This window comes from Salmo salar, chromosome ssa12, assembly GCF_905237065.1.
Source record: "Salmo salar chromosome ssa12, Ssal_v3.1, whole genome shotgun sequence".
NCBI lineage: Eukaryota > Metazoa > Chordata > Actinopteri > Salmoniformes > Salmonidae > Salmo > Salmo salar.
The window spans coordinates 14,948,139-14,961,713 of NC_059453.1; the positions used below are offsets into that span (position 1 = coordinate 14,948,139).

Consider the following 13,575-nt stretch of genomic DNA (forward strand, 5'->3'; position numbering starts at 1 on the left):
TCCCCAGGCTGAGCTGAATGAGGTTTTGGAGGACGATGATGATGTTGAAGAGGTTCAGAAACCTCCCAGCTCTAACTCCACCCCCCGCTCCACCCCCAGCACTCCTAGTGGTACAACCGGGCTGGAGGCCTGCCTGGCTGAACGCATTGACATGTACCAGACAGCCATCTCCAATGCTAATGCAGAGGGGGAGACCAGCAAGGCTCGCAGATACGACCGCGGATTGAAGGTGAGCCAGAGACTATGGGCTGGTTGTATATGATGATGTGTCTCCGAGTAGCAGTACTGATCTATGACCAGTTTTTCCCTTAAGATTATAACGAACAAGATTACTGGACAGGATGGACCTGATCCTAGATCAGCAATCCCATGAGACGCTTGATACATACGGCTCCAGGAACATGAATTATCCCAGATTCATCTAGCCATATGTAAACCTGTGATTGGACATGTGAAGGTCTACTTTTCCAGTCAGCTGAATTGTATGTTTGTTTGCTTGTCGTCTCCCCCTAGACGTTGCAGTCCATGATGACGTCAGCCAAGAAAGGAAAACCCATCAACGAAGAGGAAATCCCGCCTCCTGTCGCTACAGGTGGAAAGCCTGCCCCAGCCCCCGTGCAGCAGCCTGAACCAATCAAAGAGCGGGGGCCGCCAACCCCAGTGCTGACGCCCTCCCCGTTCACCAATCAGAAGCCTCTGAGGGAGGCTCCGCCTGTTGCTCCGCCTCCTAAGCCCCGCCTCCTGGTCCCCCCTCAGAAACACACTGCTGTTACCCCGGATACGCCTGCTATCTCCCCACTCACCCCTATTCAACCAGACGCACGGCACTCAGGTAGATCACACACATTTTTGAAGACAGATGCCAGCTTGAAGAGACACCAACCTGTAAATGTCACCGCCGTCCCCTAAGCACTGGAACATTCTGGTTGTTATATCATTCTCTCTCTCTCTCCCTCCTCCCCTCTCTCTCTGTAGAGTTGAAGCAGTGTGTTCTAAACAGACAGAGGGAGTATAAGCTGGCAGCCCTCCACGCCAAGCAGGGAGGAGAGTCAGAGCTGGCCAGACAACACTACCACATCGCCAAGGTACCCCACACACTAGGGCTTAACCTCTATGGGCTAGGTGGGACGCTTGCGTCCCACCTACTCAACAGCCAGTGTAATCCCGTGGCGCGTTATTCAAATACCTCAAAAATGCAAAAACTTCAATTTTTCAGACATATGACTATTTTACACCATTTTAAAGACAAGACTCTCGTTAATCTAACCACACTGTCCGATTTCAAAAAGGCCAGAAATAATCAGACACCCATTTTTCAAGCTAGCATATAATGTCACATAAACCCAAACCACAGCTAAATGCAGCACTAACCTTTGATGATCTTCATCAGATGACAACCCTAGGACATTATGTTATACAATACATGCATGTTTTGTTCAATCAAGTTCATATTTATATCAAAAAACAGCTTTTTACATTAGCATGTGACTAGCATGTGACTAGCATTCCCACCGAACACTGCCGGTGAATTTACTAAATTACTCACGATAAACGTTCACAAAAAACATAACAATTATTTTAAGAATTATAGATACAGAACTCCTCTATGCACTCGATATGTCCGATTTTAAAATAGCTTTTCGGTGAAAGCACATTTTGCAATATTCTCAGTAGATAGCCCGGCATCACAGGTCTAGCTATTTAGACACCCAGCAAGTTTAGCACTCACCAAAGTCAGATTTACTATAAGAAAAATGTTATTACCTTTGCTGTTCTTCGTCAGAATGCACTCCCAGGACTTCTACTTCAATAACAAATGTTGGTTTGGTCCCAAATAATCCATTGTTATATCTAAATAGCGGCGTTTTGTTCGTGCGTTCAAGACACTATCCGAAAGGGTAAATAAGGGTGACGAGCATGGCGCATTTCGTCACAAAAAAATCCTAAATATTCCATTACAGTACTTCGAAGCATGTCAACCGCTGTTTAAAATCAATTTTTATGCCATTTTTCTCGTAAAAAAGCGATAATATTCCGACCGGGAATCTGCGTTTAGGTAAACAGACGAAAGAAAATAAAGCATGGGGTCGACTCGGGCACGCGCCTAAGCCCATAGTACTCTGATCGGCCACTTGCCAAACGCGATAATGTGTTTCAGCCAGAGGCTGCCTCGATATCATTCCGCTTTTTCCCGGGCTCTGAGAGCCTATGGGAGCCGTAGGAAGTGTCACGTTATAGCAAAGATCCTCAGTCTTCAATAAAAAGAGCCAAGATGAACAACAACTTGTCAGACAGGCCACTTCCTGCATGGAATCTTCTCAGGTTTTGGCCTGCCACATGAGTTCTGTTATACTCACAGACACCATTCAAACAGTTTTAGAAACTTTAGGGTGTTTTCTATCCAAAGCCAATAATTATATGCATATTCTAGTTACTGGGCAGGAGTAGTAACCAGATTAAATCGGGTACGTTTTTTTATCCGGCCGTGTCAATACTGCCACCTAGCCTTAACAGGTTAAAGGACCTCCATGGACCTCCACTAGGGGTTAAAGGACCTCCATGGTTCTCCACTAGGGGTTAAAGGACCTCCGCTAGGGGTTAAAGGACCTCCGCTAGGGGTTAAAGGACCTCCACTAGGGGTTAAAGGACCTCCATGGACCTCCACTATGGGTTAAAGGACCTCCACTAGGGGTTAAAGGACCTCCACTAGGGGTTAAAGGACCTCCACTAGGGGTTAAAGGACCTCCATGGACCTCCACTAGGGGTTAAAGGACCTCCACTAGGGGTTAAAGGACCTTCACTAGGGGTTAAAGGACCTTCACTAGGGGTTAAAGGACCTCCACTAGGGGTTAAAGGACCTCCATGGACCTCCACTAGGAGTTAAAGGACCTCCACTAGGGGTTAAAGGACCTCCACTAGGGGTTAAAGGACCTCCACTAGGGGTTATTTAAAGGACCTCCACTAGGGGTTAAAGGACCTCCATGGACCTCCACTAGGGGTTAAAGGACCTCCACTAGGGGTTAAAGGACCTCCACTAGGGGTTAAAGGACCTCCATGGACCTCCACTAGGGGTTAAAGGACCTCCCGTAGGGGGTAAAGGACCTCCATGGACCTCCACTAGGGGTTAAAGGACCTCCACTAGGGGTTAAAGGACCTCCACTAGGGGTTAAAGGACCTCCACTAGGGGTTAAAGGACCTCCATGGACCTCCACTAGGGGTTAAAGGACCTCCACTAGGGGTTAAAGGACCTCCACTAGGGGTTAAAGGACCTCCATGGACCTCCACTAGGGGTTAAAGGACCTCCACTAGGGGTTAAAGGACCTCCACTAGGGGGTAAAGGACCTCCACTAGGGGTTAAAGGACCTCCATGGACCTCCACTAGGGGTTAAAGGACCTCCACTAGGGGTTAAAGGACCTCCATGGACCTCCACTAGGGGTTAAAGGACCTCCACTAGGGGTTAAAGGACCTCCACTAGGGGTTAAAGGACCTCCACTAGGGGTTAAAGGACCTCCACTAGGGGTTAAAGGACCTCCATGGACCTCCACTAGGGGTTAATGGATCTCCACAAGGGGTTAAAGGACCTCCACTAGGGGTTAAAGGACCTCCACTAGGGGTTAAAGGACCTCCACTAGGGGTTAAAGGACCTCCATGGACCTCCACTAGGGGTTAAAGGACCTCCACTAGGGGTTAAAGGACCTCCACTAGGGGTTAAAGGACCTCCACTAGGGGTTAAAGGACCTCCACTAGGGGTTAAAGGACCTCCACTAGGGGTTAAAGGACCTCCATGGACCTCCACTAGGGGTTAAAGGACCTCCACTAGGGGTTAAAGGACCTCCATGGAGGTCGCTTCAAATTGGGATCCTTAACGTTAAGAAAAATTGCTAAACATTTTTCGCACATAATTAAAGTCTAAGTGCAGTTATCTCAAAATATATATTATTTATATCCTAACAAGACGATAGGCTATAAAGGCTTGGGGAAAGTAGTGTCATTTTAAAGGTTGCTCAGCGATATGAAGTAGATGCAGAGAGTAAACGGTATAGTGGGTCAATTTCCGCAACAACTAAGGCCGTTGAAGTGCGAGGTTCAACTTCTCCGCTATTTTGGTGCCCTGTCTACCACGCTGTGAAGCGAACCAGTGCACATGCGCAGATACTGTGTGAGAGCCAAGTGTTGCATCTTGCTCATGTCAATATCCTAGTCTAGAGCCTTGCATTACTGAAGTTGTGAGACATTGCAATCCAAGAAGTTGCGAGATACAGCTTTTGATTGCCGATAGATAGACCTAGTGCACGGTTCTGACTGCCTGACTGGTGGCTGACCTGGCTATACTGATAGACCTAGTGCACGGTTCTGACTGTCTGTCTGGTGGCTGACCTGCCTATACTGATAGATAGGCCTAGTGCACGGTTCTGACTGCCTGCCTGGTGGCTGACCTGCCTATACTGATAGATAGGCCTAGTGCACGGTTCTGACTGCCTGCCTGGTGGCTGACCTGCCTATACTGATAGACCTAGTGCACGGTTCTGACTGCCTGCCTGGTGGCTGACCTGCCTATACTGATAGATAGGCCTAGTGCACGGTTCTGACTGCCTGCCTGGTGGCTGACCTGCCTATACTGATAGATAGGCCTAGTGCACGGTTCTGACTGTCTGCCTGGTGGCTGACCTGCCTATACTGATAGATAGGCCTAGTGCACGGTTCTGACTGCCTGCCTGGTGGCTGACCTGCCTATACTGATAGATGGGCCTAGTGCACGGTTCTGACTGTCTGCCTGGTGGCTGACCTGCCTATACTGATAGATAGGCCTAGTGCACGGTTCTGACTGTCTGCCTGGTGGCTGACCTGCCTATACTGATAGATAGGCCTAGTGCACGGTTCTGACTGCCTGCCTGGTGGCTGACCTGCCTATACTGATAGATAGGCCTAGTGCACGGTTCTGACTGTCTGCCTGGTGGCTGACCTGCCTATACTGATAGACCTAGTGCACGGTTCTGACTGCCTGCCTGGTGGCTGACCTGCCTATACTGATAGATAGGCCTAGTGCACGGTTCTGACTGCCTGCCTGGTGGCTGACCTGCCTATACTGATAGATGGGCCTAGTGCACGGTTCTGACTGTCTGCCTGGTGGCTGACCTGCCTATACTGATAGATAGGCCTAGTGCACGGTTCTGTCTGCCTGGTGGCTGACCTGCCTATACTGATAGATAGACCTAGTGCACGGTTCTGTCAGCCTGGTGGCTGACCTGCCTATACTGTGCCCCGTCCCTCTCTCTCTCCATCCCTTGCTAGCTCGCTATGAAAGATTTGAGTGTTTGTGTACGGCAACTAATCATTCTCCTCCTGTCTAAAAATACTGAATCTTAGCAGTTGATTCCTAGCGAAATCGAATCGTGACACTCAGAAATGGAAGTTGACACCGGGAGTCGCCACGCAAGGAGTCGAGGAATCAATTATTTTGAAGTCTACTCTCCACATCGTTAACAGTGTCAAAAATGGCAGAGAAAGACGAGACAGCAGTGAAGTCCTGTATGGCAAAACTTCCAGAAGTTAAATGAGAAGCGACATGCACACCTTTCCAGGTGGAATTGATGTACAGTAATGGCAGTTGTGGAAAAAGTACCCAAATGTCATACTTGAGTAAAAGTAAAGATACCTTCATTGAAAATAACTCAAGTCACTCGGCAAAATACTACTTGAGTACTATCAAAAGTAAACATATAAATCATTTAAAATTCCTTATATTTAGTCATATTTTTTAAATGTACAGATGGCCAGGGGCACACTCTGACATAATTTACAAAAGATGCATGTGTGTTTAGTGAGTCCGCCAGATCAGAGAACAAAGCATGTGTGTTTAGTGAGTCCGCCAGATCAGAGAACAAAGCATGTGTGTTTAGTGAGTCCGCCAGATCAGAGAACAAAGCATGTGTGTTTAGTGAGTCCGCCAGATCAGAGAACAAAGCATGTGTGTTTAGTGAGTCCGCCAGATCAGAGAACAAAGCATGTGTGTTTAGTGAGTCCGCCAGATCAGAGAACAAAGCATGTGTGTTTAGTGAGTCCGCCAGATCAGAGAACAAAGCATGTGTGTTTAGTGAGTCCGCCAGATCAGAGAACAAAGCATGTGTGTTTAGTGAGTCCGCCAGATCAGAGAACAAAGCATGTGTGTTTAGTGAGTCCGCCAGATCAGAGAACAAAGCATGTGTGTTTAGTGAGTCCGCCAGATCAGAGAACAAAGCATGTGTGTTTTAGTGAGTCCGCCAGATCAGAGAACAAAGCATGTGTGTTTAGTGGAGTCCGCCAGATCAGAGAACAAAGCATGTGTGTTTAGTGAGTCCGCCAGATCAGAGGCTGTAGGGATGAGATGTTCTCTTGATAAGTGTGTGAATTGGACCATTTTCCTGTCCTGCTAAGCATTCAAAGTGTAACAAGTACTTTTAGGAGTCAGGGAAAATGTATGGAGTAAAAAGTCCATTATTGTCTTTAGGAATGAATGACTAGATGCCGGCTGTTGCATTGCATCAACCAATAGCTGCGTGCCACGTCATCAACTGCTCATTCTGACATCAAGTTGCTGTATCACATGATGTGGTTAGCTGATATGTTCAACACCTATCCCAGTGGAGGCTGGTGAGGGGAGGACGGCTCATAATAATGACCGGAACGGATCTCATGGAATGGCATGGAACACCTATAAACCATGTGTCTGATGTATTTGATACCATTCCACTAGTTCAGCTCCAGCCATTACCACGAGCCCATCCTCCCCAATTAAGGTGCCACCAACCTCCTGTGACCTATCCAGCCATTGTGAGATCTGGCATGTCGGCAATGTACAGGAACACACCCACCTGACGACACCCCTTCACCACCTCTCCCTCTTCACCACCTCTCCCTCTTCACCTCCTCTCCCTCTCCACCACCCCTTCACCTCCTCCCCCTTTATTTACCCACCCTCCTCCCTTCTCCTCTCCCTCTTCACCTCCTCTCCTCTCCTTGTACAGAAACTAGACCCAGTAGTAGAGGCGTTGGACAGAGGAGAACCAGTGGACCTCAGCTCTCTACCTCCCCCTCCAGGTGCGCTTGGCTTACTACACCTGAGTCCTAAATCAATTTTATTTTTTTATTTCACCTTTATTTAACCAGGTAGGCCAGTTGAGAACAAGTTCTGATTTACAACTGCGACCTGGCCAAGATAAAGCAAAGCAGTGCGACACAAACAACAACACTGAGTTACACATGGAATAAACAAAACATACAGTCAATAATACAATAGAGAAAGTCTATATACAGTGTGTGCAAATGAGGTAGGATAAGAGGGGTGAGGCAATAAATAGGCCATAGTGTCGAAATTATTACAGTATGTCAAATTAAACACTGGGGATAGATGTGCAGAAGATGAGTAGCGATACTGGTGTGCAAAGGAGTAAAATAAATAAAATAAGTAACAAATAGTGATGAGGTAGTTGGATGGGCTATTTACAGATTACAGATGACAGCTGGTGCTTAAAGCTAGTGAGGGAGATATGAGTCTCAATGTTACCCGACTCCCTATATAGTGCACTACTTTTGACCAGGGCCTATAGGGTTCCATTTGGAACTCATCCCTAAAGACCTGCTAGAGACTAGAAGACCAGGGTCTCATCCCTAAAGACCTGCTAGAGGCTAGAAGACCAGGGTCTCATCCCTAAAGACCTGCTAGAGACTAGAAGACCAGGGTCTCATCCCTAAAGACCTGCTAGAGACTAGAAGACCAGGGTCTCATCCCTAAAGACCTGCTAGAGACTAGAAGACCAGGGTCTCATCCCTAAAGACCTGCTAGAGACTAGAAGACCAGGGTCTCATCCCTAAAGACCTGCTAGAGACTAGAAGACCAGGGTCTCATCCCTAAAGACCTGCTAGAGACTAGAAGACCAGGGTCTCATCCCTAAAGACCTGCTAGAGACTAGAAGACCAGGGTCTCATCCCTAAAGACCTGCTAGAGACTAGAAGACCAGGGTCTCATCCCTAAAGACCTGCTAGAGACTAGAAGACCAGGGTCTCATCCCTAAAGACATGCTAGAGACTAGAAGACCAGGGTCTCATCCCTAAAGACCTGCTAGAGACTAGAAGACCAGGGTCTCATCCCTAAAGACCTACTAGAGACTAGAAGACCAGGGTCCCATCCCTAAAGACCTGCTAGAGACTAGAAGACCAGGGTCTCATCCCTAAAGACCTACTAGAGACTAGAAGACCAGGGTCTCATCCCTAAAGACCTGCTAGAGACTAGAAGACCAGGGTCTCATCCCTAAAGACCTACTAGAGACTAGAAGACCAGGGTCTCATCCCTAAAGACCTGCTAGAGACTAGAAGACCAGGGTCTCATCCCTAAAGACCTGCTAGAGACTAGAAGACCAGGGTCTCATCCCTAAAGACCTGCTAGAGACTAGAAGACCAGGGTCTCATCCCTAAAGACCTGCTAGAGACTAGAAGACCAGGGTCTCATCCCTAAAGACCTGCTAGAGACTAGAAGACCAGGGTCTCATCCCTAAAGACCTGCTAGAGACTAGAAGACCAGGGTCTCATCCCTAAAGACCTGCTAGAGACTAGAAGACCAGGGTCTCATCCCTAAAGACCTGCTAGAGACTAGAAGACCAGGGTCTCATCCCTAAAGACCTGCTAGAGACTAGAAGACCAGGGTCTCATCCCTAAAGACCTACTACAGACTAGAAGACCAGGGTCTCATCCCTAAAGACCTGCTAGAGACTAGAAGACCAGGGTCTCATCCCTAAAGACCTGCTAGAGACTAGAAGACCAGGGTCTCATCCCTAAAGACCTGCTAGAGACTAGAAGACCAGGGTCTCATCCCTAAAGACCTGCTAGAGACTAGAAGACCAGGGTCTCATCCCTAAAGACCTGCTAGAGACTAGAAGACCAGGGTCTGTATTCATAGTGTCTCAGTCTCTAAGAGAGTGCTGCTGATCTGGGATCAGTTTTCCCTTTTTAGATCACAATGAAAAAGATGACATGGGGAACCTGATCCTAGATCAGGACTCCTACTCTGAGACGCTTTGTACATTCCACCCTGACCCCTAAACATCTGATCTCAACCCCCCCATACGGCCTAACTCCTCTTCTCATCCCTCTCTCTCTCTCTCTCCTCAGGAGATGCAGTGGTAGAGCGTTCAGCTCCTCCTCCTCCCCAGTCTTCCTCCAGACCCTCCCCTGCTGCTCCCCCTGCAGCTCCCCCGGTGGCCGACTCCGGTAACACACGTCATATTAATAATATTAATAATAATAATGATGGATTGGATGTATAAAGGGCCTTTCCAAAGGGGAAATCACCTCCTCCATCACCAATGTGTAGCACCCATCGGGTTGATGCACGGCAGCCATTTTGTGCCAGGTCGCTCAGTGGAGACGTGTGTGTGTGTGTGTGTGTGTGTGACAGCCCTCCCAGCCCCAGGCAGTGTAGGGGAAGCGTTACAACAGAGGATGGACAGATACAAAGCTGCAGCAGAGGGGGCCAGGAGCAAAGGAGACGACCGCAAGGCACGCATGCACCAGCGCATCGTCAAGGTACATCAAAGAAATGACTGGTGGTTCACGCACACACACACACACACACACACACACACACACACACATCAAAGAATGAGAAAGAACTCCAAAAGTTCCATGCTTTTGACAGCAGAAACGTCTCACACACACACTGTAATGTATACCTGCTCGGATATATCGTACTAGTGTGTGTGTGTGTGTGTGTGTGTGTGTGTGTGTGTGTGTGTGTGTGTGTAACAGCAATACCAGGATGCCATCAAGTCTCATAAGGCTGGACGACCAGTCAACCTGGCTGATCTTCCTGTACCACCAGGTAACCTGCATTTAGCTGCAGCTTTTATCATGTACATTTCTGTCATTAAGCAGATGCTCTTATTCCCCGTGGGAATCCAACCCAGGCGTTGCAGGTGCCGTGCTCTACCCACTGAGCCACACATGACCTCTATAATAGGTGTTTGAGTGCAGTGTGTGTTCAGTCTGTACCGTGTTTGTTTATATGATGGATTCATTGTATGAGAGTTTTTAATTTATATACTTTGTTACTCTCAGGCTGGCCCTTGCTAGCATCATGTTTTATTAGCGTGTTTTTAGCGTGTACGCCTTAGCATGTTTTTTGCATGTACTCCGTAGCATGTTTTTTGCATGTACCCCGTAGCGTGGTTTTGCGTGTACGCCGTAGCGTGTTCTTAGCGTGTACGTCGTAGCATGTATGCCGTAGCATGTTTTTAGCGTGTATTCTGTAGCGTGTTTTTAGCATGTACGCCGTAGAGTGTTTTTAGCGTGTACGCCGTAGCGTGTTTTTAGCGTGTACCCCGTAGCATGTTTTTAGCATGTACGCCGTAGGGTCTTGTTAGCGTGTACCCCGTAGCGTGCTTTTAGCGTGTACGCCGTAGCGTGTTTTTAGCGTGTACGCCGTAGCGTGTTTTTAGCGTGTACGCCGTAGCGTGTTTTTAGCGTGTACGCCGTAGCGTGTTTTTAGCATGTACGCCGTAGGGTCTTGTTAGCGTGTACCCCGTAGCGTGCTTTTAGCGTGTACGCCGTAGCGTGTTTTTAGCGTGTACGCCGTAGCGTGTTTTTAGCGTGTACGCCGTAGCGTGTTTTTAGCGTGTACGCCGTAGCGTGTTTTTGTTCTTTGTGTTTACTATGTACTGTGTTGTTGTGGCCCAGGCTGTCCTCCGCTGCAGGGCTCAGAGAGCAGCCAGCAGAACTTCATGGGCGTCCTGGAGACGGCCATGAAACTAGCCAATCAGGACGCAGACGCAGAGGACGAGGACGGAACAGGGACATTGGCCAAGGTAACCACCATGACCTATGACCCTGACACACGTAATGTCATGACATTTCTTGACGCTCAAGATTGTTCTGGAAAGTGGGGAAATATGGATACTATGGTCATGTTTACAATATTTAACTTCTGTTCACTTAACCCCCCCAGCCTGCAGTGGGAGCTCCAGTCCAGAAAGGCAAATCCCCAACCCCTCCCACACCAGGTTCTGGAGGCAACACAACACAGGGCTCCAGACTGGGGCTTAAAGGTGTGTGTATGTTGGTGTCAGTTTGTATGTCAGTGTGTCGGTACGTGTGTATGCACATATTCATAGACGTGTTAAATTCATCCCTTGACATGAACAAATTCATTCTCCCATTGACACCTCTTCATTAGCCACTCTGATGTCTCCCTACACACACACACACACACACACACACACACACACACACACACACACACACACACACACACATTTCCCTCTCCCCCTCCCCCACACTCACACATACATCCCCATCCTGACTCCCTCCCTCCCTCCCCCCTGTGACGTCCCTTCCTGTGGTGCAGCCCAGCAGCAGTTGGACTTCCTGTTGCTGCGACGGCAGGCGTTCGTCCGGGCGGCGCTGCGTTCCAAACAGATGAAGGACATGCAGGGAGCGGCGGTCCATCTCCGACACGCTAAAGGACTGGACCAGATGATCAGCGCCACCAAGGGAGGTCTGCCTGTAGACATCACCAAGGTGTGTGTTTGGGCTGGTGGAGGGTTACCTGTAGACATCACCAAGGTGTGTGTTTGGGCTGGTGGAGGGTTACCTGTAGACATCACCAAGGTGTGTGTTTGGGCTGATGGAGGGTTACCTGTAGACATCACCAAGGTGTGTGTTTGGGCTGGTGGAGGGTTACCTGTAGACATCACCAAGGTGTGTGTTTGGGCTGGTGGAGGGTTACCTGTAGACATCACCAAGGTGTGTGTTTGGGCTGGTGGAGGGTTACCTGTAGACATCACCAAGGTGTGTGTTTGGGCTGGTGGAGGGTTACCTGTAGACATCACCAAGGTGTGTGTTTGGGCTGGTGGAGGGTTACCTGTAGACATCACCAAGGTGTGTGTTTGGGCTGGTGGAGGGTTACCTGTAGACATCACCAAGGTGTGTGTTTGGGCTGGTGGAGGGTTACCTGTAGACATCACCAAGGTGTGTGTTTGGGCTGGTGGAGGGTTACCTGTAGACATCACCAAGGTGTGTGTTTGGGCTGGTGGAGGGTTACCTGTAGACATCACCAAGGTGTGTGTTTGGGCTGGTGGAGGGTTACCTGTAGACATCACCAAGGTGTGTGTTTGGGCTGGTGGAGGGTTACCTGTAGACATCACCAAGGTGTGTGTTTGGGCTGGTGGAGGGTTACCTGTAGACATCACCACGGTGTGTGTTTGGGCTGGTGGAGGGTTACCTGTAGACATCACCAAGGTGTGTGTTTGGGCTGGTGGAGGGTTACCTGTAGACATCACCAAGGTGTGTGTTTGGGCTGGTGGAGGGTTACCTGTAGACATCACCAAGGTGTGTGTTTGGGCTGGTGGAGGGTTACCTGTAGACATCACCAAGGTGTGTGTTTGGGCTGGTGGAGGGTTACCTGTAGACATCACCAAGGTGTGTGTTTGGGCTGGTGGAGGGTTACCTGTAGACATCACCAAGGTGTGTGTTTGGGCTGGTGGAGGGTTACCTGTAGACATCACCAAGGTGTGTGTTTGGGCTGGTGGAGGGTTACCTGTAGACATCACCAAGGTGTGTGTTTGGGCTGGTGGAGGGTTACCTGTAGACATCACCAAGGTGTGTGTTTGGGCTGGTGGAGGGTTACCTGTAGACATCACCAAGGTGTGTGTTTGGGCTGGTGGAGGGTTACCTGTAGACATCACCAAGGTGTGTGTTTGGGCTGGTGGAGGGTTACCTGTAGACATCACCAAGGTGTGTGTTTGGGCTGGTGGAGGGTTACCTGTAGACATCACCAAGGTGTGTGTTTGGGCTGGTGGAGGGTTACCTGTAGACATCACCAAGGTGTGTGTTTGGGCTGGTGGAGGGTTACCTGTAGACATCACCAAGGTGTGTGTTTGGGCTGGTGGAGGGTTACCTGTAGACATCACCAAGGTGTGTGTTTGGGCTGGTGGAGGGTTACCTGTAGACATCACCAAGGTGTGTGTTTGGGCTGGTGGAGGGTTACCTGTAGACATCACCAAGGTGTGTGTTTGGGCTGGTGGAGGGTTACCTGTAGACATCACCAAGGTGTGTGTTTGGGCTGGTGGAGGGTTACTTTTCACAAATTCACAGCTTTTCCAGAAGTCCAAGAATCTGCAGGAAATAATAAAGCAGGAAATCTTCAACCAGAATTTTGGGGAAGGTTTTTCATTTTGCAACACGAGGAGGACTGTGTGTTTCAAGGTTAAGGAAGGAGGGAGGGAGGGAGGGAAAGGAGGAACATTGAGACTGCAGGAGAGGAGCCAGGAACAGATGGAGAGGACAGGGGGAGACCAAGACACCTGTGTGTGTGTGTGTGTGTGTGTGTGTGTGTGTGTGTGTGTGTGTGTGTGTGTGTGTGTGTGTGTGTGTGTGTGTGTGTGTGTGTGTGTGTGTGTGTGTGTGTGTGAGATCTATATATAATCTCCTGCTGTTGACTTTTCACACCTCTCTCTTTACCTCTCTATTTCCACTTCATTTTCTTCTCCTCTACTACACACCTCTCTCTTTCTCACTCTCTTTTTGTGTCGGTGTGTGTGTGTCGG

At 48.9% G+C, this 13,575-nt stretch overlaps 1 protein-coding gene across 2 annotated transcripts in view; it reads left to right on the top strand.

Moving 5' to 3' along the window:
* Positions 1 to 13,575, top strand: part of cc2d1a (coiled-coil and C2 domain containing 1A) — a 34,662-nt gene that overhangs the window by 1,442 nt on the left and 19,645 nt on the right. For both annotated transcript variants that reach the window (XM_045690803.1, XM_045690802.1), the window contains exons 5-14: positions 8 to 229; positions 514 to 832; positions 976 to 1,085; positions 7,006 to 7,078; positions 9,146 to 9,244; positions 9,432 to 9,559; positions 9,782 to 9,854; positions 10,709 to 10,836; positions 10,977 to 11,076; positions 11,376 to 11,548. In XM_045690803.1, coding sequence (XP_045546759.1) covers positions 8 to 229; positions 514 to 832; positions 976 to 1,085; positions 7,006 to 7,078; positions 9,146 to 9,244; positions 9,432 to 9,559; positions 9,782 to 9,854; positions 10,709 to 10,836; positions 10,977 to 11,076; positions 11,376 to 11,548 — 1,425 coding nt within the window. The remainder of the gene's footprint in view (positions 1 to 7; positions 230 to 513; positions 833 to 975; positions 1,086 to 7,005; positions 7,079 to 9,145; positions 9,245 to 9,431; positions 9,560 to 9,781; positions 9,855 to 10,708; positions 10,837 to 10,976; positions 11,077 to 11,375; positions 11,549 to 13,575) is intronic.